This window comes from Herpailurus yagouaroundi, unplaced genomic scaffold (assembly GCF_014898765.1).
Source record: "Herpailurus yagouaroundi ecotype Mexico unplaced genomic scaffold, PumYag 139, whole genome shotgun sequence".
NCBI lineage: Eukaryota > Metazoa > Chordata > Mammalia > Carnivora > Felidae > Herpailurus > Herpailurus yagouaroundi.
Genome location: NW_024412394.1, coordinates 80,924,884 through 80,950,373, shown reverse-complemented (window position 1 = coordinate 80,950,373; position 25,490 = coordinate 80,924,884). Strand labels below are relative to the sequence as shown.

Below are 25,490 nucleotides of genomic sequence, written 5' to 3'. Positions count from 1 at the left end.
ACATTAAACAATATATGCATTTTTTAAATTTAAAGCCCTCAAACTCACAATGCAAACATATTTTCATAGTTTTACGTGGGATCTGTAAATAATAAGCCTATAGATGCATGACTGTTTTGGAGACAGCAAACAATGCTCTTCTAGGAGGATCTCTACAGATTAGACTTTAGAGACAAACAGGGATAGCAATTGTATAGTCCACGTTTGTATCTGCTTTCCTTTTATTTCCAAAAAGATACTATCTTGGAATATTAATCTCTGTGCTTTTATTTTTGATACTTATATTTTTCAAATTTTCCCTAGCGTGTCACTGACATCCTCATTGCTTTAGAGAGAACTACAATTGTTGTAGTAGCAATGCAAAAAGAAAGAAATGGCTAGAGTTTCATCTTTTTTTTTTTTTTACTTCCCAAAGACTTCCTCAAAGTCCATATCAGAAAAAAAGTTTTGAAACCAAAGTTTTTGATTTATAAGAGAAAATAAAAAGTTACTGACAAAGAATGTTTGGATAAGGAAAACCACACGTAGCATATTTAATAACAGATTGTGAAGAGAACAGATGAGACCATACAAGCCGAAACCTAAAGAGAATGTACTGGCTGTAGTTGAAGTCTTAGGAAAGGGTGTGACTTTGAATGAACAGAACATCCTGAGCAATGTGGATTGCAGCTCAGTCAGCATTCTAAGGTTGACACATTGAACTTCTCTAGAAGTACAGGGACTCGGGGGAGCTAATACCCAGAGATCATTCTGCTACACCAGGGAGATGCTCAACTTGCCTATTCTCATGTTCTCTCAGGGGTTTTCTACCAACATTTTATGTACTTGATGCCTGTTAATCATCTGGCAGAAATAATGCTTGTTCATGCTCAAAACTTTGCTAATACTCATGCAGACTCTTCCGTGTGAAAGGTCCTCCTTTCAATATCCAAAACATGTTTAAGTCCCACAAAAAACAGGATAGGATTCTTCATACCCACACGGGCACTTGGAGGGAGTATCCACAAGCAGGAAAGACATCACATTAAGAAAGTATAAACTAAAAAAAAGTATAAACTAAAGCAGTTAATTTACTACAGTCACAGAAACTGCAGATGTCATCTAGTTCTAGTGGAGAGAGAATGTTGACTCATGAAAAGAAACAGCGGAATTGTGAAATGATTTTTCACTGTTTTAATCACAGAAGAGGGCCAAACTCTAAGTGGGAATTCTCAGATATGACTTTAGTTCTCAATCAGAGCTGCACTAGATACCATAGCTTCATTATTCTGGGCATAAGATTCCTCAGCTTCTGTAAATCATTTATCATAATAAAAAGAAATTATACAAATAAACTAAAATTAGAGGTATAGCTAGTCAGCTCCATCATGGAAAAGGTATGGGGAGGTTTCTGGAAAGTATTTGCCACACAGAGGAAGGCTACATATGACTTGGGTATTAAAGGTTGAACTTAACCACAAATTCTTCCCAGAGCTCTGAGTAATCTGTTTTGTTTCTTCACTTGATACCTTGGTTAGAATCACTATCAAGTACTAAATCAGGTAACCAGTTTGGATATGCACAAATATCAAGATCTACACTGGGATCCTTGCTTCAAAGGACAGACAGAAAACAGGAACTCTCCTCATGCTCTGTTTAAAAGTTCTGGATAATCTAGGGGTGTCTGAGTGGCTCAGTCAGTTAAGCGTCTTGACTCTTGGTTTCAGCTCACATCATGATCTCATGGCTTCTTGGGTTTGAGTCCTGTTTTGGGCTCTGTTCTGGCATTGAGGAACCTGCTTGGGATTCTCTCTCTCTCTCTCTCTCTCTCTCTCTCTCTCTCTCCCTCCCTCCCTCTCTCTCTACCCCTCCCTCATTTGTGCTGTCTCTGTCTCTCTCAAAATAAATAAACAAACTTAAAAAAAAGTTCTGGATAATCTAAGTCTTCCAAGTTAAAGTATGTTTAATGGACAAATTGAAATATCATACAGGAATTTATTAGAGATGAAATAACTCGGGCCTCACTCCAAAGGAATCAGAATCTGTATTTTAAAAAGATCTTCAGGTGAGTCCTATGATTTTTTTATCTTGAAAAACACTGATCTTGGTGGCCAGTTGCTTGGATTACTTTCTTTGTGCTTGTTACCAGCACAGAGTGCTGGGCCAGCTCTGAGAGATGTTGATTTCATTAGCCATGCAATAGTGGAGTAGAAGGTAACACTTCCAGGAGCTTTATTTGGTCGAGTTAGAACTAGTTACTGAATTCCACACTTTTAAGACTTGATTTCATTCCAGTGAGCACTGTTCATATGTCTGCCATTTCCTTTGGCCCTGGGATGAATAAAACATGATCCCTATATTGAAGAAGGGACAGTTAAGTAAACACATACTTAGAACATATTGATCAGAGCAACTTGTTGCATTTGTTTTATGACGTATCAGATAGGCTTATTTATAAACATCTAAAATGCTCTTGATTCTGTAATTCCTCACTGTTATGTAGTAGACATAACTACAGTGGCAGTCAATGGCAGACATTCTCCTGAATAATGATGATGATACATGGCCTTTTGGCAATTTGAAGTTTAGTAGGAAAGATGGAAATGTAAATAAATATTATAATACTGTGTGAAAACTAACTCACTTATAAAGTTATACAGAGACATTTAGCATTTTTTAAATTCTCATTTACTATATTACATTTTGATTCAGTAATGTATACATCATTTGACAATCTCATTTATCTCCCATAAGCAATGTTATCTGGCCTCATAGGATAAAATAGGAGGCAAGCCCACTTTACTCTTTGAAAGAGTTTGTGTGAGATCAGTATTACAACATTCTTAAATGTCTTTAACAATTCACTACATAAGCCATGTGGAGCTGAAGTGTTTTGAGTTTTTTTTTCCTGTCAAAATGTTTTAATTAATGACTCGATTTTTATTTATTTTATTTTAGAGAGAAAAAGAGAGAAAGAGAGAGAGAGAGAGGGCAAGAAGGGGAGGAGCAGAGGGTGGAGAGAGAGAGAGAGAGAGAGAGAGAGAGAGAGAGAGAGAGAGAGAGAATCTTAAACAGGCTCCGTGCTCAGCGTGGAGCCCCATGTGGGGCTTAATTCCATCACCCTGGGATCATGACCTGAGCTGAAATCAAGAGTCAGATGCTCAACTGATTGAGCCACCCAGGTACCCCTAATGATTCAATTTTTGTAATGTATAAGATTATTCAGGTTTTAAATTTATTCGAACTGTATCTTCCACAGAATTTGTCCATTTCACCCTGATTGTCCAATATACTGGCTTAACCTTGTTCATAATACACTCTATCTAATCTGTGGGGTCCTTTGTGATATTAGCAAAATGTGTATTTACTTATATTTTCTCCTTGATCTCTCTTGATAGGGTTTTAAACACTTTTATTAATATTTTTGAGGAAACTAATTTGGCTTTACTAATGTTTTTTTTCTGTTATCTGTACATTGAGCTCTGGTCTCTTCATTATTTCAATCCTACTTTTGAGGGGTTTCAACTGTTGTTCCTTTACTAGTTTCTGGGTATAAAAGCTTAGATCATTATTTTTTAACATTTCTTCTCTGTTAACATCTCCATGTAAAGCCATATGTTTTACTGTAAGCATTGCTTTACCTTCATTGCCCCAGATTTTCAGCTCAAAATATTTTTTAATCTCCATCCCAACCTATTGGGTTTATAGGTTATTTAGAAGTGGACTGCTTATTTTCTAAATAGTAGCAGATTTTCTAGCTTATTCCACATTGATCACAGACTACCTGCTGGATAATTGCAAATAATCCTATATTTTGACTTTCCTCCAAAGACAGAAAAGACTCATTTTATAATTGAATATTCTTTGTGCCTTTGAAAATAATATGTATCCTTTTACATAGGTAGGTATGTTCTACATATGTTTATTAAGTGTGTTGTGTTGTGTAGATACTCTATATACTTTTTGAATTTTGACCCGATTGATACATTCAGACAGGAGTTAAAAATCTACCACTGTGATTGAGGACATGGCTGTTTCTCCTTTTAATTCTATCCAGGTTTGCTTTAGATTTTTTGCAGCTATATTATTTTATTCAGAAATACTGAGTGCAATGTCTTCATGGGCATTGACCTTTTTATCATTATAGCATACCCTCTTTGTCTTTAGTGTTGTTTCTTGCTTTAAACACTACTTTCTCCGATATTAGAATTACATGATGTTTTGTGTGTGTGTACACAGTACACATGTTCTAGTTTTCTTAATTTTAGATTTAAATACTTGTACTTAGTATGTATCTCTTATATACAGTATACACTTAGGTTTTGTGTCCTTATCCAGACTGACAGTCTCAGTCTTTTAAGTGAAGTAGTTTACATCTAATGCAATTATTGATATATTTGACATTATAGCATCCATCTTGATATTTGTTTTCTTGTTCACCTTCTTCTTTTTCATCAGTTTTTCTCATTTCTTAAATTCATTTGGGTTAATAAATTATTTCTGTTATTTGATTTTTTCATCTATAGTTGGGTTTTTGGCAGTTATGCTTCTTTTAGTCATTATACCAGAAACAATATAATTATTGAAATATTGTAATCTATTATAAATATTATCTTTACCAATTTCCTTGCTAATACTAGAAACTTAGAACACTTAAAGTTTCTACCTTTTGTGTTATTGTGTAGCTCGATTCTTGTACAGAGAAACAGGACACCACAGCTTTTTTGTCTAGGAAGCAACTATTTGTGCTGGCATAGGCTCGGAGAGCTAAGACCCAAATAGGCTGAGTCCCGAGCACAGCAGGGTATAGCTTTCAATGCAATTTCTACTTCTTTATCTCCCATATATGGTAATACATATAGTCTGATTGGACACAGTCCAAGCTACTAATTCATGTCAAAGCTATGCATATGTGTATAGGAGTTGATTGGGCCACGTTGCACATTGCCTCCCTTTGTTCTGAGAAGGCCTCCACCATATTCCTTAGGGAGGGACTGTACCACAATTGTGTATGCATTTTAGTTCTATATACATCTAAATTCCAAAAGACTTTATTATTATGATTTTGCATTGTTTTTAACTCATGTATTTATCCTTTCTATTAACTTTCTTTCCTGAAATTCCATTTTTCTTTCTGGGTACTTTCTTTCCTTCTTCTACTTGAAGAACATCCTTTAGTATTTCTTTTTAGTTTTTTTTTTAAGTTTTTATTTAAATTCCACATAGTTAACATAACACGTATTAGTACTCATCATAAGTGTACACCTACTATTTCTTTTAGTGCATGTTTGCTGGTAATAAATTACCTTAGCTCCTCCTAGCTGAAAATACTCTTCTTTTACCTTTATTGCTGAACAATATTGTTGCAGGGTATGAAATTCTAGATTCCTACTTTAAAAATTTTTTTAATGTTTATTTATTTTTTGAGAGAGAGAGAGAGAGACAGAGCATGGCGGTGGGGGGTAGGGGCACAGAATCTGAAACAGGTTCCAGGGTCTGAGCTGTCAGCACAGAGCCCAACGTGGGGCTCAAACTCACAAACCAGGAGATCATGACCTGAGCCAAAGTCGGGCGCTTAACCAACTAAGCCACCCTAGCACCCCGAGATTTCCACTTATAAAGTACTTTATGTAAAAAAAAATATTTCTTTCTGAGAGACAGAGACTGTTGTAGGAGTAGAGTGAGGGAGACACAGGATCTGAAGCAGGCTCTGCATTGACAGCAGAGAGCCTGACAGACAGCTCGAACCCAGGAACCTTGAGATCATGACCTGAGCCAAACTGGGCACTTAACCAACTGATCCACCCAGGCACTCCCTAAAGTACTATAGAGGTGACATTCAATTGCCTTCTGGAGTCATTGTTTCTGCTCAAAGTTTGATTGTCAGTTATTTTGTTGTTTCCTTAAAGGCAACGGCTCTTTCATCTTTGATGGCTTTTAAGATGTTCTCTTTGATTTTGATTTTCAATGGAGTTACTAGGCTATACCTGAATGTGGTTTTCTTGATATTTATTCCACTTGAGATCTGAAAATCTCTTGAATCTGTGGGTTCATGTATTTAATCACTTTTGGAAAACTCTCTGTCATTGTCCCTTCAAATATCGCTACTGTCCAACTATATCTCTTTTCTTATTCTGGAAATTCAATATTTGTATACTGAGCCTGTAGCACAGTCCTATATTATTCTGACATCCTTTTCTTTTTGTGTTATGTTAACTTCAGTGCTTTGGTTCAGATATTTACTATTAACCTATCCTCCAGTTTACCAATCTTGTTGTCTAATCTTTCAAATCTACTAACAAATACACCTAATGAATTCTTGCTTTTAAATATTATATTTTCAGTCCTGGAATTCCCACTTGATTCTTTATATAGATCCAGGCTCTTTGAGGGTAAATTCTTCCTCTTTAAATAGTTTATGTCCACTTTTGACCATTATTTTCCTTAACATATTGGTTTTGTTAAGTCCTTATCAGGTAATTGAAGTATTTGCATCATCTGTTGGTCTGTCTCAATTGTCTGTTTTTTTCTTCATCCTGATTAATGAGGTTTTCTCTTTTAGCATGCATAGAAATTTTTTTTTTAATTTTTTTAATGTTTATTTATTTTTGAGACAGAGAGAGACACAGCATGAGCAGGGAAGGGTCAGAGAGAGAGGAAGACACAGAATGTGAAGCAGGCTCCAGGCTCTGAGCTGTCAGCACAGAGCCCGATGTGGGGCTCGAACTCACGAACTGTGAGATCATGACCTGAGCCGAAGTCAGATGCTTAACTGACTGAGCCACCCAGGCACCCCTGCATAGGAATTTTTAATTGCCCGATATCATGTACCAAAAAAAAAAAAAAAACAAACCAAAAACAAAAACCCAAAAAAACTTGTAAAGATTAAGGTAATGTTATCTTTCTCTTGAGGTGTTTCCCTTTCTCCTCAATGAGACAGATGAAGCAATGGCTGATCAGCTTATTTTATTTTAATCAAGGGCTGTGCTGTGTTGAGCCTGGATTTTAGCCCTGGTAAAGTATGTTGTACATCTCCTTTGCCCCTAGTTCAGTTTAGATTTCTCAACTCTAAGTCTAGGGTATTCAATACAGCCTTTCTCCTATCTTCCATCTCCATTTTGTAAGACTGCCAATTTTTTTTTTTACTCTGCTTTTTTAGTTTTTCTATTTATATTTGTAGTCTTATAGAATTCACTGATTTCCTAACAACAACAACAACAACAACAACAACAACAACAACAACAACAAACTGTCCACATGCTCAAAGCCCTTTCCCTGAAAGCCATGCTGATATTACAAATCCCAGAAATCATTAACCATGGGTTCCAAGCCTGGATTCTTAGCCTCCTTACCTAATCAGAATCAGCAAATGTCCCCAACACACAGCATTTTTATAATGTCAGCTCATGTCTGGGGGTTCTTACCTTTCCAGAGTATCATCACTTAAGATTTTTACTGTTTATTACTTGTTGGTGATTTACTGATTTTTACTTGTTGGTGACTGAAGGTTACAATATACACACACAAACACTATACTTTTTTAAAAAGTCTATTTCTTGCTTCATCTCATAGTCAATGTATAAATATTTCTGTCGACCCCCTCTGCCAAAATATTTTTTTCTGTTTTATACATTTTTCAAAGTAGAATTTGCCATTTATTTTCTTCTCTGAGTAAGATGTGAATTAAGAAAGTTGGATTCTTCGGGGATAATGAAAAATACTCTTGGACATCTTAAATTTAAGATGACAATGAAATTGACATGATACCAACAGGAAGTTGGAGATGTGGTACTTTAACTTAGCAACAAAGTCAGGATTGAAGATATAAATCTGGTAGATATATGTGTAAACATGATAATTTAAATTATAACAGTGGATGGCATTTTCAAGTGAAAGAAAGTAGACAGAGAAGTAAAAAGTTTCAAGGACCTTACTCCTCACTTTAGGGGTATTAAAAATAAGTGGAAAAGTAAGCAAAGAGAACTGAAGAAGTAAGAAAATAAGCAGCTTAATTCAATACACTATTAAGGAAAAACAAGAGAAGAGAGGCAGTGACTTACCAAATTACAATAGGTTGGTTTATTTCTATTTGACGGGCAAAATTACATTATATTCAACTCTCAATAACATGTAGGACATTTTATTCTACATCCTAAAGCAAAATCTACTTGGATGGTTGGGAAGTAAACATTTTTCTAATTAGTTTAGTAATAGTTAATTGAAGTTTTCTTAGACTATATACATTTTACAGTAAGAAAAGGAAAAATAAAAAAAATAATGATTCAGTTTTCCTCCTTATATTTGTTAAATTTAGTCTTGAATAAATTATCAGATTGAACTAATAAATTGAACTAATTAAATTAAAAATGATTATAGCAGATTCCTTTCCATACCATCTTTTTCTGTACAAAATTGTAAAAGCAAATTTTGATGTAAGCACTGATTTCATTGAGCAGAAAATATCCAAATATCAGAGACCTCTTTAAATGAATACGTTTTTTTTACAGAAGAAATAAAAGTGGGATTGTTGCAATACTGCATTTTTTCCACACAATACTTACATCTGGTTTTAAGGATTTGCTTCCTATTGCCTACAGTGCGTGACAGTTTATCTTCTCCTTGTCTCTTATATTTGCAAGAGTGCAATTCTATTCTCCAAAGCTTAAATAGCCCATATGCTTACATGGCTTTTTAATATATCAAATTATTAAAATGAAAATTTATATGTAGATCTCAGAAGCAACTATCAAAATTATTAAAATATGACACCTTTCTAGAAGTTACTAATGTGTTCATTCTGAAACAGATGTATCATTAGGTATAATTAATTGCTTTAGGCTATGTTTAACTAGGTAAGTTTCTGATAATATAATGAAGCCTGAGAGATATGTACCTGCATCCTGATTCTCAAAGGATAAAACACAAACAAGTTGGGTTGTGTTAAGTAAAATAAACTTATTCCTTTATGCTCTGTACATTTCTTTCTTTTTTTAAAAATTTTTTAATGTTTTTATTTATTTTTGAGACCGAGAGAGACAGAGCATGAGCAGGGGAGGGGCAGAGAGAGAGGGAGACACAGAATCTGAAGCAGGCTCCAGGCTCTGAGCTGTGAGCACAGACCCCAATGCGGGGCTCAAACTCACAGACTGTGAGATCATGACCTGAGCTGAAGTCAGACACCCAACTGACTGAGCCACCCAGGTGCCCCTGTAAATTTACTTCTAAAGACAGGTGTATCATTCCCCAATATTGCCCCATAAATTATAAAAAGTAGAAACTAAGAGCTCAATAGTCATATAAACAAAAATGTTAGAACGTAATTTCAGCCTCAGAAATAATTTATAATTGTATCACATCCAAAAAAAACCCAAAACACAGATTTTTACAGATAACCAGAAGACCACTATCTATTTTCTCTATGTATTACTATTTAAAACTTATTTCATAATGTCATCTATGTGTTTTAATAAAACATCTCTTAAAATATCAACCCAGGAAGTACCACAATGTAGGTTGCATTAGGCTATTTAGTTTTAACACTAGTGTCTAAATCATTAATGTAAATAACATGGAAATAATTATTATGCAATATACATGCTTATTTGGTGTTATGTCATGTACTATTTTACATTAATTCCCATTATTTTGTTAATTTCACAGATAAAATTTTTAAAAAGCAGTTTCTCTGCTTGATTAGTTTTATTTTCTCTAAGTCTCATAATAGTAATCAAAATATATTAATTGATAGATTATTAATAATGTTGGGTTTACACAGAATTTTTTTAATATTTATTTTTAAGAGACAGAGACAGACAGCGCAGAGACAGAGGGAGACACAGAATCTGAAGCAGGCTCCAGGCTCTGAGCTGTCAGCACAGAGCCTGACTCGGGGCTCAAACTCAAGAACTGTGAGATCATGACCTGTGCCGAATTTGGACGCTTAACTGACTGAGACACCCAGGTGCACCTACACAGAATTTTTGATGAACAAAATATTTTACCTATGCAACTATAGGTACTAGAGAAACTGAAGATCAAACAGGTCAGTCCTGTGTATCATATTATTGCAAATAAGCCATTTCTTGTTTAGTATATACACTGGGTTGGTTAATGACTCTAATCTCTGTATTGCTTATAAAGTACATGTAGTTTAGCAGAAAAGACACTGTGGGAAATGACAACACAAAACTCTAAACTCTAACAAGTAATTAAAGTTGCCTTAATATTTTACCACTTTTTTTTATCACTTCTTGCCAATATTTGTTCTGAAGATGTCATCTCTTTACAAAATGTTTTATGGAAATTAATACACTTCTTTCACATATAAAAAGACTACAGAATTTTCTCCCTGATTCCATTTCCCATATTTCTCCCTCAGCCTCAAACAAACTGGCCCATTCATATGGCCAAACTATTTTTATTTTTATATTTTTGGTAGAGTTAGGAAAAAACAGTTTATATTTTATAATCTAAGTATTATCAACAGTTTCAGGAGTCCCATTTTTGAGTTTTCATATATCTGTACATTTTTCAATCACATTGCTTCATTCTGGCACTGTATTACTTGAAGAATGTGAGGCAGTTGCAGAAGCTAAAGAATTAAATGGTATAAACACACCTTTCTCAAATCCTTTGAGTGGGGAAGGGAGGGAAAAATCTGGTACAGATAACTATATAACTCTTTCCTTTATGGTTTTCCTTTAGATTATTTGTTAAAAGGAAATTATTAAATTTTCATGGGCCCTGCAGAGTCTTGCCTTGGTTTATAAGATGAAAAGAAAAGGAAATATTAACTACTTCATTTCCAAGGGATAGACACGACCTGACCGTATGCATTAGAAGAATTCTTAGTCTTGAGTTGCAATGTTTTAGGATGTGCCCTTGCTGTGGTTTCAATGCCCATGTCCAAGGTCAGGAGATCACAAGCTTTATTCTGTGCCTGCAGTTATCATGTGGAGCAGTGAGCAAAATTACAGAACATTTGTACAGCCAGCTTGGCTCAAATATATATATGTAAACTCTGATCTGCCAGATCATTTTACTCAGCTAATATACCTAAATACCTGCCTACCAGTTTATTTTTAGGGTGATTATTCAAAATTAAAATTATTATTGAGAAGTCATTCTAGTATGGAATTTCTTTGAACAAAGTGCACTATACAGCAGTGGGGATATATAAATTGGGTAAGTGATTCAGGTCTTAGGAAGCAGGTATGGTTCTCTGGTACAGAGGAAATGTGAGTTTTAAGCAGCTATCTTGTCTGTGTCCTTCCTACAGTCACCTGAACAATTTCTTTTCATTGGTCACAGCAGCTTTCTGGAAAGGACCGGCTGCTGCCAAGAGTATGGAGGACAATGTCTGGCTCAAGAGTCACAGAAATGCCCTCTACCAGTGCAGATTTCGCAGACCTCAGTGAGGACTTGTCCAAAATCTGATCATAAAACCACAGGTTCCAGAAGCCTTGGTTCTATCTCATGCCATAATGTCACCCTCTTATTTTATCCTTCATCATTTGCCATTCAACAAAATAAGCAAGATTATTTATACTTGATATAAAGCCATATCACAGGGAAATAACAAACATCCTTGAAAATGCTCAGAGTGCTTTTTGAAGTTTCTGTAAGCTAGATTATAAATGTGTACTATCACTATCCCCATTCCCTACCCTCCGAGATATAAAAGCCCCGCAAGGGTGTTTCCTGGCCACTTTTTAGCTCTTTAACCTTTTAAAGCAAGTCATCATCTCTGGGTTTTAAAAATGTCAACATCTTTTCAGGGTTTTTATGCTCTAATAAGGAAAGGCTATAGAACAGTCTGTCTTTAAAAGTTAATATGAAGAAGGACAAGTTTGCAACTCTGTCAAGTGTCTACGCAAGATTTACTACTACTTGAATGAATTTACTATGACTTTGAATGAATCATCTCATTTTGCTTATTTGCTAGTAATTGCATTCCAATAGAAGAAAGATGCTGGTTTTAGAGATCTAAAAACTACAGTATTTCAACAGTAAAAGCATTCATGTTAGAAATACGATGGTAATTCGCATATACAAGCAAACATAAACACACTCACATGAGGACAGCATAAAAAAAAAAAAAAAACCTAAGTGGAAAAGCAAGTATTTTAAGGCTCTCCTATATTATATTGGAACATTTTATTCATTTATATAATTTATTAAATCTCTCTGGTAACAATTTTATTAAACTATAGTCCATTAATCCATTAATTATTTGAATTATTGCATTGCTATTTGGGTCCAAGCAAGAAAACTTTTAGCAAAGTAATAAGCAATGAGGTGATTCCAAAAATTTTTAGGATTTTATCTCTGAAAAAATTCCTATTCTGCTTCAGAAATTTCTCCTAAGTCAATGTTTTAAAAGACACAGTATAGCCACTGTAATAATCATTATTTCACACTGCTTTTGCTTAAAATAATAAAAGCACACTTTGTGACAAGCTGAAACATATCTTTCATGGTAGAAAAGCAGAGATATAGATGAGGACATCTTTCAATTTACCTTCATTCGAGGTGCATCTAAGCAACAAGAGCAGGGGGAGACTGACTTACTTAGGAAGAGGCTTGTTAACACACTACTGATGACTCAGCAAATCAGATGGCAAATTACCTTTGAGAGGTCCCCAGCCTCCAAATAGAAGCAGATAACAAACACATTCCAGGTAACCCAGAGGACTAGCCAGACAGCATACTGCAGAAAAGCAAGAGAGAAATAACATATAATTAATTTTGAATCAGTTGAGTAAGATTCAAATAGAACTTAAACTTTTGAACACCCAAATCTTAAGATTAGGGGAAAATGTTAGATATTGCTTCTAAAGAACAGGATGAGATGTACATTTATCTCTCTGTTGATTTTTGCTTTTTTTTCTCACTGTTATGGCTCCATAGTAGCCCAAACTTGCTTAGGGATAACTTTTAGGCTTTTACACAAAAGATAGAGTAGCCCATATTTATGTTTTGAGGTGGGATTATTATGTTTTCCAGACATCCCCCCCAAAAAAACTGGATGCTCCAATAGATATATCAAATAAAACCCATCAAAAAGAAGCTCCTGGGTGGCTCAGTTGGTTAGCCTCTGACTCTTGGTTTGGCTCAGGTCATGATCTCGCTGTTCATGGGTTCAAGCCCCACATCGGGTTCTGCACTGACAGTGTGGAGCCTGCTTGAGATTCTCTCTCTCCTTCTCTCTGCCCCTCTCCTGCTTGTGCTCTCTCTCTCTCTCAAAATAAATAAATAAACTTAAATTTAAAAAAAAAGAAATTCCTATCTTCCTTTAGCAAAATCAACCCCATGCGTGATAATGTACAAGCTTTCTCCAAGTTATTTGGTGTCGTTTTCAACTCAGTCCCATGCCTCTGTCCCATCTAAACAGCTGTATTTTTTTGTTTGTTTGTTTCCTCCTTTCCTTTCTCTCTTCACTTTCTTCTTTTATTTTCTTATAATCTCCCAATACAGTGACCATTGAGTTATTATCTCTTATTTTACTCTGTTGGCTATTCAGTGTGCTTTCCTCACTGATGTCAATTTTTTCTTACCAAGATATATTTTTGAGCATTCATTCAACTGAAATGTATTAACCACCTAGAGGGCAACATGCTAAAAGGGCACTGAGGATACAAAGACCAATGATAAATTCTCCCTGAATTCAAGTCAAGTGATGGAGAAAGAGAAGAGATAATTATAAGGATCATAAAAAGATGTATAGATTGAGCACAAGGAAGGAAAATGGGGGAAGTATATAAAGTATCAGAAGAAAAGTAGTTTCACAAAGCTTAACAGAAGGGGTGAAACAAGCTAATTTGTGGACTTTGCCAAATAAAAGTATGGAGGTTATAAGTGCTCTGAAGAAAAGTGCTATAAACAAAGAAAACAACAGGTGTGAACTATACAGAATAAGAGAAGAGGGTATCATGCCATTTCTCTACTAAATAAATACAAATGGCCCCCATTATTTAAATGGTGCATTCCAAAATTTTTATTTCACAGTTCAAGAACCTCTATGATTTTGTACCATTTTATTTTTTGAGACACATGTCTCGGTTCATTGCTTAAGTCGTTATGGATTACAGACACATGAGATTACTTGCTGTTCAATATACACAGAAAGCTATTTTTCACTTCTGTGCCATTTTGTGTATTACCCACCTACCCTTTAATAATTTTTCTCTTCCCTAGGTATTCTTTTTACTACCTATCACTACTTTGTTTTTCACCAAAGGACAATTTAAATATCACTTCCTGAGTGATAACCAATCAGAATTGACTTGCTCTTGCTTAGTGCTCCAATGGGATCTTGCATGCCTTAATTTCATTCCGAATGTCTTCTAATTATGTGTATATTTTCCTCCAATGCCCAATAAGCTCCTTGAGAAAGGGGGTTTTTTGAAATGTATGTTTATACCCCTAAGTTGTTAACTTTGTACTTTGCACAGAATAGGTATTCGAAAGTATTTTGCAAATCAATGGAAGAATGAGAAAATTTTACTGGTTTCAGATGGAGAAACTATTTTCCCCTCCCAGACCCATACTATGATCATATATGTAGTGTGAGGAATAAGAACCCTGCATTGTGAGTTTATGTAATAATAAATAGTGACTCAGATGTTTTCCCAGTGATGGATTCACCTAACTGCTAACTATGTACATTGTTCAGTGAGAATAAAGTAAGAGCAGTCAACTAAAGGGTTCAAGACAAAAGAAGCAGTTTAAGAGTCTGTATGAGGTGAGGGCTGGGGACTAGAAGTAGGGTTGGAAAGCTAAACAGGCTGTGGCAAGAAATGTTAATTCTAAAACAAAGATCTAATTAATATCTAGGTTTTCAGCATTGCAAAGGGTAAATTCATCTCACAATTAAAAATAAAAACTACAAACCTAGATTTGACTCTGACAGATTTGGATCTAAGTTTTAGATATACAATCAAGTGTTGGGTCATACTTTTAAGGTAACAAGGTAAGAAAAAAAAATAAAAGTGTCTATAGTTTCCAGTGACTTGATTTAACTAACTATAAAAAGAATAAAAGAATGACTGATTAAAGTGTTTTATCCTCCTTTGTTTATGCCGATACACTTCCCCCACCTTATTTAGAATGGGAAGCTAAATAAGCACTATTTTCTAAAAGCCAAAGTAGCAGAATAAGTGAAATACTTGGTAAGAATTTATGAAACATACTGTATTACATATACGAAATATTTCTGAAAAACTTTGTCATTGGTAGGCATACATTCTGACGGGGCATTAAATAATGTCAATTCTGTGGGTTTCCAATTGAAATTATATTGTAAGGTCTTTAAATACTGTAAATGTTATGCACATCCATGAGGTATACATGTCATAGTCACTACTTCAATATTATATTTTGAATATATAATAAGAATTTGGATTTTTCATCCAGATTAATTTAGGCATCATTTATACTTACTTACCTTACCTAAGCTTGGTTTAAAAAAATCAAGCTGAAATTTATTGTTTTAGTCACCAAAATTAATAATTTTATGAAGGATAGTTAAGATAATGGGTCACAAGCAAATGAAGAGCACAGAGAGGTTAAGAACTTGGGACCCAAAGTCAAGCTCTGTCACTTGGGACCCCTGGGGCTATTTTCAAGTCTTATGGTCTCACTATACTTTAGATTACTCAAATGTAAAATAGCCTGAGTATTAGTAGCAAACACACATGGTTTATATAAAGATGGAATGACAGGGTGTTTGAAAATAGTCAGTATTTGAGTTCTTGCTACATGTTGCAATTTTATTATTATATTGCTACTTCTTTTTAATGTATTTTTATATTAGTTGTATTTATTTTAACTTATTTTTATATTAGTTTTATTTATTTATTTATTATTTATTTTTATTTATTTAGAGAAAGAGAGAGAGAGCAGGCATGCTGGAGAGAGGCAGAGAGTGGGAGAGAGAATCCCAAGCATGTTCCACGATGTCAGCACAGAGCCTGATGCAGACCTCAATCTCATGAACCATCAGAGCATGACCAGATCCTAAATGAAGGGTTGGATACTTAACTGACTGATTACCCAGGCTTCCCAACTACTTCTTTACATAATAGAGCGGAAATCCTCAATTTTTTAAATCTCCTTAGGATATTAAAAATAAACTTTCCTCATTAATGTAAAACATCCTTCTATCTGATTGAACTTCCATTCTAGAACCTGTTTTCTTTGAATATTCTTTTCTAGAATGTTCTTTTTTGATACAATAATGCTAATATCGATATATCAATGGCACTTTATGAAACAAACCTTTCTCCATTTAATTTCACTAAAACTATAATTTATTATTTATGACTTAGCACCCTACATAATTATAAAGCATTCTATATCTTGTTTATGAGCTGTTTTTATAGTATTTGTTAGTAATAACTTTTCAATCAGAATAATTTAGAAGGATATGTCTAGATGGAACATCACAAATACTTTTTTCCATATCTTTGCACTTACTGGTATCATTTTCATTTCATCATATACTTTATTACAAACCAGTTAGTCTCACAGTGGACTCTACATCATTAAAGATTTACAGAAGACAAGTATCACCTTTAGTGGTGCAGCCCCTTTAATAAATATAGAAACTCACACTACGCTATAGGGAGTAATTCCTGTATTATTCCAAAGGCAAGGCTTTATCACATTTAACTTTATTCATTAACTTTCTCTCATTTTTTTAAATTTTTTTAAAAAAAAAATTTTTAACATTTATTCATTTTTGAGAGACAGAGCATGAGTGGGGAAGGGGCAGAGAGAGGGAGACGTAGAATCAGAAGTAGGCTCCAGGCTCTGAGCCATCAGCCCAGAGCCCGACGCGGGGCTCGAACTCACGGACCACGAGATCGTGACCTGAGCCGAAGTCGGCGGCTTAACTGACTGAGCCACCCAGGCGCCCCTAACTTTCTCTCATTTAACTTCTACCCCCTTTTCTTCATTCTCCTCTTTTTACTTATTTTCTATACTTGCTTTCCTCATTTTAGTAGCTGGCGTTTGCCTAAATCAAAGCTTCTCCAATTGAATTTTGTCTTATTTCTTAAATGTAGATTTTGCATCCCCTTGTAATTTGGCCTATGAATGACTCTTAATCAATTAAACCCTATTTTTCACACTGTTCTTAAGATTACTCGTCATAATTATTTAAGAGTATGAATATCTGTACTTTTTCCTAGTTGCTACAGCTACAGTTGATGTGATATAATTGACCATTGCTCAGTTTAAATATAATTGAAAATAATATCCTGCCTAGGAGAGATAACCTAACAGGATAACAAAGTATCACACTCGCCAGATGTCACCTTCGTTGTAGTTTTCTGCTATAAAACTAATTTTTCTTTAGCCTCATCTTTTCTTGTGAAAAAAAAAATCTGGTATTTTATGTTTCAGGTAAAAAAAAAAAAAAAGGAACAACTCTGAGATATCTGTGGTAATAGAAAAATTCCATTGTATGATGAAAATCATTCTTTAAGGGCTGATTTCTGTAGCACTAAGTGGACCATTTGAGAGGCTGATTTAACTTGAATCTCCAGCTAAATGGCAAAAATCATCAGCTGAAAAGTAATTGAATCATCATGGTTTCCCTGTTGTATTTGTGACTCTAATGATGAAATCACATTAGCTGTGTAAGATAAAAATTAGTTAAGGCTGTCAATCATGACAGGCCAAAATACTGGCCAGATCCACAGACATGGTGCTATTACATGCCATGGTTACATAATAATTAGGAAGGTAGAGCTTCAGACTAAAAGGCTCATAAACATTTTATTGGAAAATAATGAGTCACACCTAATGACACTGACAGTGCTTTTCTACCTCTATCTCTTGCATTGAAGCTTTCTAAATTAAAGTCTGCATGTTGTTTGAATTATAAAGTATATTTAACATACACAAAGCATATGGATTTTAGCATAGTTTTTCACATTTCCATGTACACACATACACAGATACAACTTTTTCATAGATAAATTATTTTGAGGAAAACTGGAATCTTTATGGCATTGTATTTGCAAAATAATTTCTTCCACAAAAATTCTGGGAAAAGGAGGCAATTATTTAAGACAAAAGGCTTTCTTATCTTTCTCACTAATTCACAATGATTCTAAAATCAATCTCAGGAAAAAAAGAGGTGCCCATTAACGTTCAGAAGGAAGCATTCCTTGAAATGGAGATTTAAATTTGTGATTTATCTGGCTTTCTATTTTTTTTTCTTGTATGTCTAGACAGAGTAAAACATATTGGAATATTATATTAGTAAAGAATATTGCAATTTTTCAAAGGAAATATTTTTGTGTTTGTTTAGGCATCTTTTTGATACTAGACGGTTTTTCATGCAAAATGTTACTGGGCAAAACATTGAGTAATAACTACATTCTAATTGTGTAATACATTATAATAGATTTCTAATTATGTTTCACCATAATTTACACTTTTGAAAATTTTATATATGAAAATAATTTTGCTTGGACCCTTGAAGAGCAGCTTTCGGGCAAACTATTTCATTGTTTCCTTTCTTTCCCCTCCCCTCCTCTCTTCCTTCAATATATTTAGGTTACAGATGGATTGTGAACTCCATGAGGGCAGAGACTCTTTTGTGTATACCGCAAATATAGCTGGTATGGTGTGTACATATAGAGAGGAGAGGGAGGGAGGGAGAGAAAGAAAGAATGTATGTGCAAACATATATAAATGGACTAAATTGTATTAGTGACTTTCTCTTAAAAATTACAATTTAGAAAACCATTATTCAGTAATATTACCTTAATGATTAGAAGATGAAGAAAGACAGTAGTGCAATTCAATCAGTGGGCACATGATGCCCTAAGTGCTTAATTAGAAAAGGAGTTGAGTCAGTGTATCAGTTCACATTTATTAAGCACCAGCTGGATGCAAGGGACTATGATAGATGCTGCAGAGAAACATTACAAGGATATAACTAAGTCGATCCTCTAAAATGATTTTTATTTATCATTGATATGTAATTGATGTGATCTACAGGAATGTTTTCAGGAATGATTACTTTTAGTAGGAAGCAAAACTCCTATCAGCTCACCAACATTACTGATATGATGCTGCTAATATGAAAGGAATAATGTAATCCATGCTGATAAACTGTGTTAGAAGTATTCCTAAGAAGCATTATATAGTAGATAATATCTTAAAAACAACTCCTTTAAGCAAGGGTTTAGAATTATTAACAACCAGATGTTTTAATAAATATAAATGTATAATCATAAAACAAATATCCTTTGTCAACATAATTAGACTATATTCATTTTTTGTTCAAAGTTAATTACATTTTAGCTTAATTTTATCATCTTCAACACAGGTATCATTTAATCTGCTTAGGTATACTCATCAATTCCTCGTTCATTGTTATGATAAAAAAAAGCAAAAGTGGCTCACAGAAAGGAGCTTATTTCCTAATTCTCGATCATTTTATGACCAGGGATGGGATGCTTTATGATTTAAATTCTGTCTTCTAATTAAAAAATCCTGTTATATCTATGCTATGCTATAAAAACTTGTCCCTTAAGAGAAATACCTACATAAAAATACACTGTTATTACGATTTCTAGTTTGACCAGGAATGAAGGCTCTGATCAGTTAATTAGCCAGAACTGGATAGAAATCCAACTCTAATCATAAATCATGCTGCTGATCATAGAGGAAGGCAGATTTCCACCTTCTCACTTTTTACCAATGCTAGTATCATATGATTAAACTTCCATGTGATTTTATATTTACTTAGATATTTTAAAGATTTTTAGTTCATTATAAAATAAGATTTACTATGCTTTCCTTCCAATTACAGAAATTTCTTATTGTAAAAAATATTTAACACTGTGAACAGAAAAGATAAATTTGGAAAATACCATACTTAGATATAATCACTGGTATCATATGTGTTTAAATTAAATAGGGATCTTGCTTTATATTGTTACCTCATTTTTTCTACTTAATTAAAAAGTCACCTTGAATATTTCACAACATAGATGTCAATTCAATGATAAACTATGATTTAACTAATTCTGTATTAATTAACATTTTTGTTCTTCTCTTATTCTATTTTGATCGGTTCCTATAAATTTGGCACCATTTCCTTAAAATATTTAGTTTAGTTTGACATATTAAATCATACCTGAAAATATTTCGGTTACACAGACTATTTCTAAGACAGACTATAAATGTTAGAACATCCAATGGCCATTATTCTAATGAACATATAAACATGGCTATTAAATTTTATGCACCTCCAAATAAAAGCAGTATCCCCAAAGGTATTCTATTCTTCTTGAAGCAAAAAGTAGAAAATAATTCCTTTGATTGAAAAAAACAATAATACTCACTTAGCACAAAGACATCAATATGTGATGAATTTTAACTCATTGAAAATATTTCATACAGATATATGCAGCCATGAAACTAGGAGAATTCCTATAAAAGGCCTTTTGATCCTGAATAAAAATCAATCAAGCTATATAGGAACACTCTAATTGATGTATGTAAATAAGAGATTTGCAAGGCTAATATAACTTTAAAAATCCCAATCTATAGTTTTACAATCTGAAATTTGTACAGTTTGAGAATCAAATAATGATTTTATTTGATGATATTTGTTTATATTTTGGGTTTGAAGATGTTGATGTATAATGCATAGATTATAAAGAAATAATGATGAGAAAAACTCTTTACTCAAATTATTAAAAAGGCAACTTCTGTTTTACTGTCACGTAGTCATCACTACTTGTGCTTAAAAGTGACATCAAAATCAGTATTTTTCTAGTCAGAAAATAATTTAAAAGTCAAATAATTTAAAAGTCAACCTCATTGGTTTTAGAAATCATAAAGAACTCTAATAAGAGTGTTTTGCCCTGTGTTGAAGTTTCTTGGAATAGCCCAATAATGCTTAAAGTAAATGAAATTGCCTCTAGTTGTGGTGTTCTCGTATTTGAAGATCAAGTCAAGATGGTATTATAATGCATTAAAAAAACTAGTATCATGTGAATTTGAAAACTTTAGATCATATATGTAATATGTCTTTATTTCATTACTTTGCTGTTCCCCTGCTCCCCACACATAAGATGGTAGACAGAGAAACTGACCTCGCAAAGTTATTAACATCCCAATCTCTGGCACCCATTAATATCGCTTTATATATCCAAGAAGGAAGGGAGGAAGGAAGGGAGGAAAGAAGGAAGGGAGGAAAGGAGGGAGGGAGGGAGGGAGGGAGGGAGGGAGGAAGGAAGGAAGGAAGGAAGGAAGGAAGGAAGGAAGGAAGGAAAACAGGAAGGAAGGAAAAAGTTTTGCAGATGTTATTAAATTAAAAATTTTTTAAAGGGGATTATCTTGGATAATCTTGGATTATCTAGGTGGGACCAATGTAATCACATATACCCTTATTGGAGGCAGATGAATATTTTATACACACACAAATAAATAAACAATGTGAATAGAACAGAGTAAGATTTGAAGGTGCCGGGCTTGAAGATTGTTTTGATGTGTCCACAAGCCAAGGAATCTTAGCAGCTACCAGAATCTGAAAGAAGCAAGGATGGGATTTTCCCCTAGAGCCTCTAGAGATAATGTGAACCCTGATTTCAGTTCAGTGATACTGGTTTCAGACTTCTGGACTCCAGAACTAAAAGAAAATAAATTCCTGTTGTTTTAAATCACCAAGTCTGTGGTAATTTGTTACAGAAGCCACAGAAAACTAATATAGCCAACCAACTCTTCTCTCCTCCAAAATCTCCCTGTCAATGAAATGTAATCCTGGAAAGTATAATGCCTAATATTTGTTAAGATGTGCAATTACCTTCGAAATTGAGATCCACTCCCTTTGGGCAATTATAACTGTCCACTGCTATCATTTGAATACCATGCAAACAGAAATACCTTTTTTCAAAAAAAAAATGTTTTGCCTTATGTAATTGCTGTGAAAGTCTATGATTGAAAGTGAGGTATTCTTGTTTTGTGAGTCTCAAGCAGTTCTTAGTGTATTTCCAATATCCTAACAATATAAGGCTACTTTATTGTTTTCAAAACTTATTTCATAAAGTTCTAGGATGCAGAAATCAATAAATTTAGAGTCCTGAATATTGCCAGACTTGTAAAAAAATGTCAAAATGAGTTAAGTACCTGGAAAAATATATAATTTCAAGTAGCTTTTTACTGCAAGTAACCTTGAAGGCAAAGAAAGAGAAAAAACAAGGAATAAACAGTATTAATGTGGTGGGCTGATAATTTTTAGTTAGGAAAATGGATAAAATGATACTAAAAGTATTTAAAATTCTTATAAACAAACAAGCAGTTCTAAATTTATCAGCCATCATAGTTGCCTTGAAAATGTGGAGAGGTGTTAAATTGTTGGTTACTTAATATCTTTCAACCCAGTAATTATACCAAATATTCCTTTGTATCACTTTTTTAGCAAACATTTTAATGCTCAGTAAATACTGAGACATCTGAGTGACCCAGTGGATAAACTGGAAAGCATTATTTTAGCAATATGCACACGTTCTTATGACCATTTTGACCACTTTGAATACATCTATGACTTTAATTCACTAAAATATCCTACAAAGCCTAAGAATGTTGAATCCTCTTTCCTTATCACACATAATTAATTTAAAGAAGATGTATTCTTACCCATATATTGAATTATATAGCCCTCCAACTGTGCTTCATGAGAGATTTCATGGCACACATTGACAATGATGCTATTTATAAGGCATACTAATGTAAATAAAGGACAGAGTTTGCTGTTGAAGTGATTCATTCAGGGACTCTGGCCACCCCAGGGTCCTGAAGAACTCAATATGCCAACACATTTGCAATCTATTAGCTGTGACATTCCTGGGAAGTTCTGCTCAGAAAAACATATATGGGGGCATCTGGGTGGCTCAATCGGTTAAGCATCCAACTTCAGCTGAGGTCATGATCTCACAGTTCCTGCTGTCAGCACAGAGCCTTGAGCCTGCTTCAGATTGTGTTTCCCTCTCTCTCTGCCCATTCCCCAATCACAATCTGTCTCTGTCTCTCAAAAATGAATAAATGTTAACATTTTTTTAATTAAAAAAAAGAAAAACATGTATAATGCACAATTTCTTTTTAAAAAGATATGCTTGCTTATGTATAAAAAATAAAGTCTGCCTGTTCAACCTGATCAACAGTATAGCTAGTTCTGCACATGTCTATATTCTACATAGCCACCTTGGGGATATTTTGAAGTATCACATAGGTGAATCAATTGTGTAACAACTGTAGCTAACATCGACAAATCAAAGAGGCAATGCTCAACTAGGTGGCCACATATAAACATAAATATATATTTCTCCTACAGCATTCTAAATTAGGTGCTTGGTAGTTTTTATACTGTAAATACTGGTTTGAAGAGTGAAGTTCCAAATTTACATATGTTAATATATCCATAAATAGTAATGAATTAAGACTATAGAGTTTTTTTTTTCCAACTTAGAAGTACTTTTCCTTTTCTTTAATTTGGTAAGCAACTTTTCACTTACTACCTCAAAAGCAGGGCTCAAACCCATTACCTTCAGAATTATGCTGGTAAGATGGACAAAAATGAAAGCAAAATGAAAAACAACCATTTCAATCAGGAATGCTTTCAGCTGCAAGGAACACAGTGAACTGTAAAGTATTTTCATATATATGAAGTCTGGAAGTGGGCTGCTGTTGGCTCAGTGGCTGAAAGTTGCCTTGGCTCTAGATCTATATTATTGGAATTTCCTTCAAATCCTCAGAGAGTAATACACCCTGCAGGCAGAAAGGTGCTGGGCAGAATAAATCCCTTCCTTCTGCAACACTTCAGTCTTTCAGGAAAGGAAAGTTTTCCCAGAGGCACTCAGCAGACTTCCTCATATCATTAGCTAGAACTGTGTCATATGCCTATTCTGAATATAATCACTGGTGCAGAAGATTGAAATATCATGTTTGTAACCAACTGTAATTCATTTCCCAGACCTGTGAGAAGATTAGACCTCCCTGAGAGCTTTGTTGACCATTTAAATATCTGAACAAAACTGGGATACTGTTAGCAGAGAATTACAGGACAGAATTATCTGCCACTGAAACTTAAGCACATACTAATTTTCTATATGCAAATGTAAATCATTGCTATTTTATATATCTCATGAATCTCTTGTTTTCTAGAGAAATATCCAATCCTTTGTTTCAATAAGACTATATATATTCAACTAAATAGAAGTGTAGTTTAGTATTGCAAGCAAAGTAAGTACAACATTTCAGACCACCCATAGAGGAAGAGCATGGATTATGTGAAGTATCTTGCAAACCATCTACAAGACGAAGAACATACAAAGAAGAAAAATGTCATACCTAGTGTTAGATTTCTCACTGGAAAATGTAAAGGATCTGTGACTTGAGAAAGAAGAAACATTATGGAGAATATTAAAATAAAGAAAATGCAGGGGCGCCTGGGTGGCGCAGTCGGTTAGGCGTCTGACTTTGGCCAGGTCACGATCTCGCGGTCCGTGAGTTCGAGCCCCGCGTCGGGCTCTGGGCTGATGGCCCAGAGCCTGGAGCCTGTTTCCGATTCTGTGTCTCCCTCTCTCTCTGCCCCTCCCCCGTTCATGCTCTGTCTCTCTCTGTCCCAAAAATAATAAATAAACGTTGAAAAAAAAATTTAAAAAAAAAATAAAGAAAGAAAATGCAAACTTTTAAAGAGTCATAAGGAAAAAGTTCATGACATGTTCAAAATTTATATAAATATGCTTCACAAAGATGTGGTAGATGTGTGGTGGTTGACAGTGTTGATTGAATAAACACAGTCTATTTCTTTTTTCCCCTTTGGACTTGGAAACATGGTCTCTTTCAACCAGAAGGGTTTTAATCTCTTAGCTTTTCTGTCCCCCTAGCATTCATCTCAAATTCAAAGCAATTCAAATAGTAAGGTAAACAGCCTTCTAAAATATGTAAATTTTCCCAATTAGAGAATATGGTAAATCTATCAAATAGCCTTTAAAAATGGTTACTTTCTGTGTTTGTTTTAAAGCTTATTTGGAAAGAGAGAGAGTGGGGAGGGGGAAGAGAGAGACTGGGGCACAAAGGATTCAAAGCCAGCTGACAGCAGAGAGCCCAATGTAGGGCTCCAACTCACAAATCAGGAGGTCATGACATGAGTCGAAGGCAGATACTTAACTGACTGAGCCATGTAGGTGCTCTGAGCTGTGTTTGTTTTAGAAATGTCCAGACTAGGGGTGCCTAGGTGGCTTAGTCCATTAAGTATCAGACTCTCATGATCTCATGTTTTGTGAGTTCAAGCCCTACATCAGGTTCTGTACTTACAGTACAGGAGCCTGCTTGGGATTCTCTGACTCTCTCTCTCTCTCTCTCTCTCTCTCTCTCTCTCTCTCTCTCAAAATGAAAAAACATTAACAAAATCCAAACCAGACGTGTGTGTGTGTGTATGTGTGTGTGTGTGTGTGTGTGTGTGTGTGTGTGTGTGTGTATAT

The 25,490-nt window shown here is 34.4% G+C and overlaps 1 protein-coding gene across 5 annotated transcripts in view; it reads right to left on the bottom strand.

Moving 5' to 3' along the window:
- NKAIN2 (sodium/potassium transporting ATPase interacting 2) overlaps positions 1 to 25,490 on the bottom strand; it is a 996,706-nt gene that overhangs the window by 443,079 nt on the left and 528,137 nt on the right. For all 5 annotated transcript variants that reach the window (XR_005790022.1, XR_005790023.1, XR_005790024.1 and 2 more), the window contains one exon: positions 12,608 to 12,688. Coding sequence is in view for 2 of the 5 variants with exons in the window: in XM_040474539.1 (XP_040330473.1) it covers positions 12,608 to 12,688 (81 nt within the window). In the remaining 3 variants the exon portion in view is untranslated. The remainder of the gene's footprint in view (positions 1 to 12,607; positions 12,689 to 25,490) is intronic.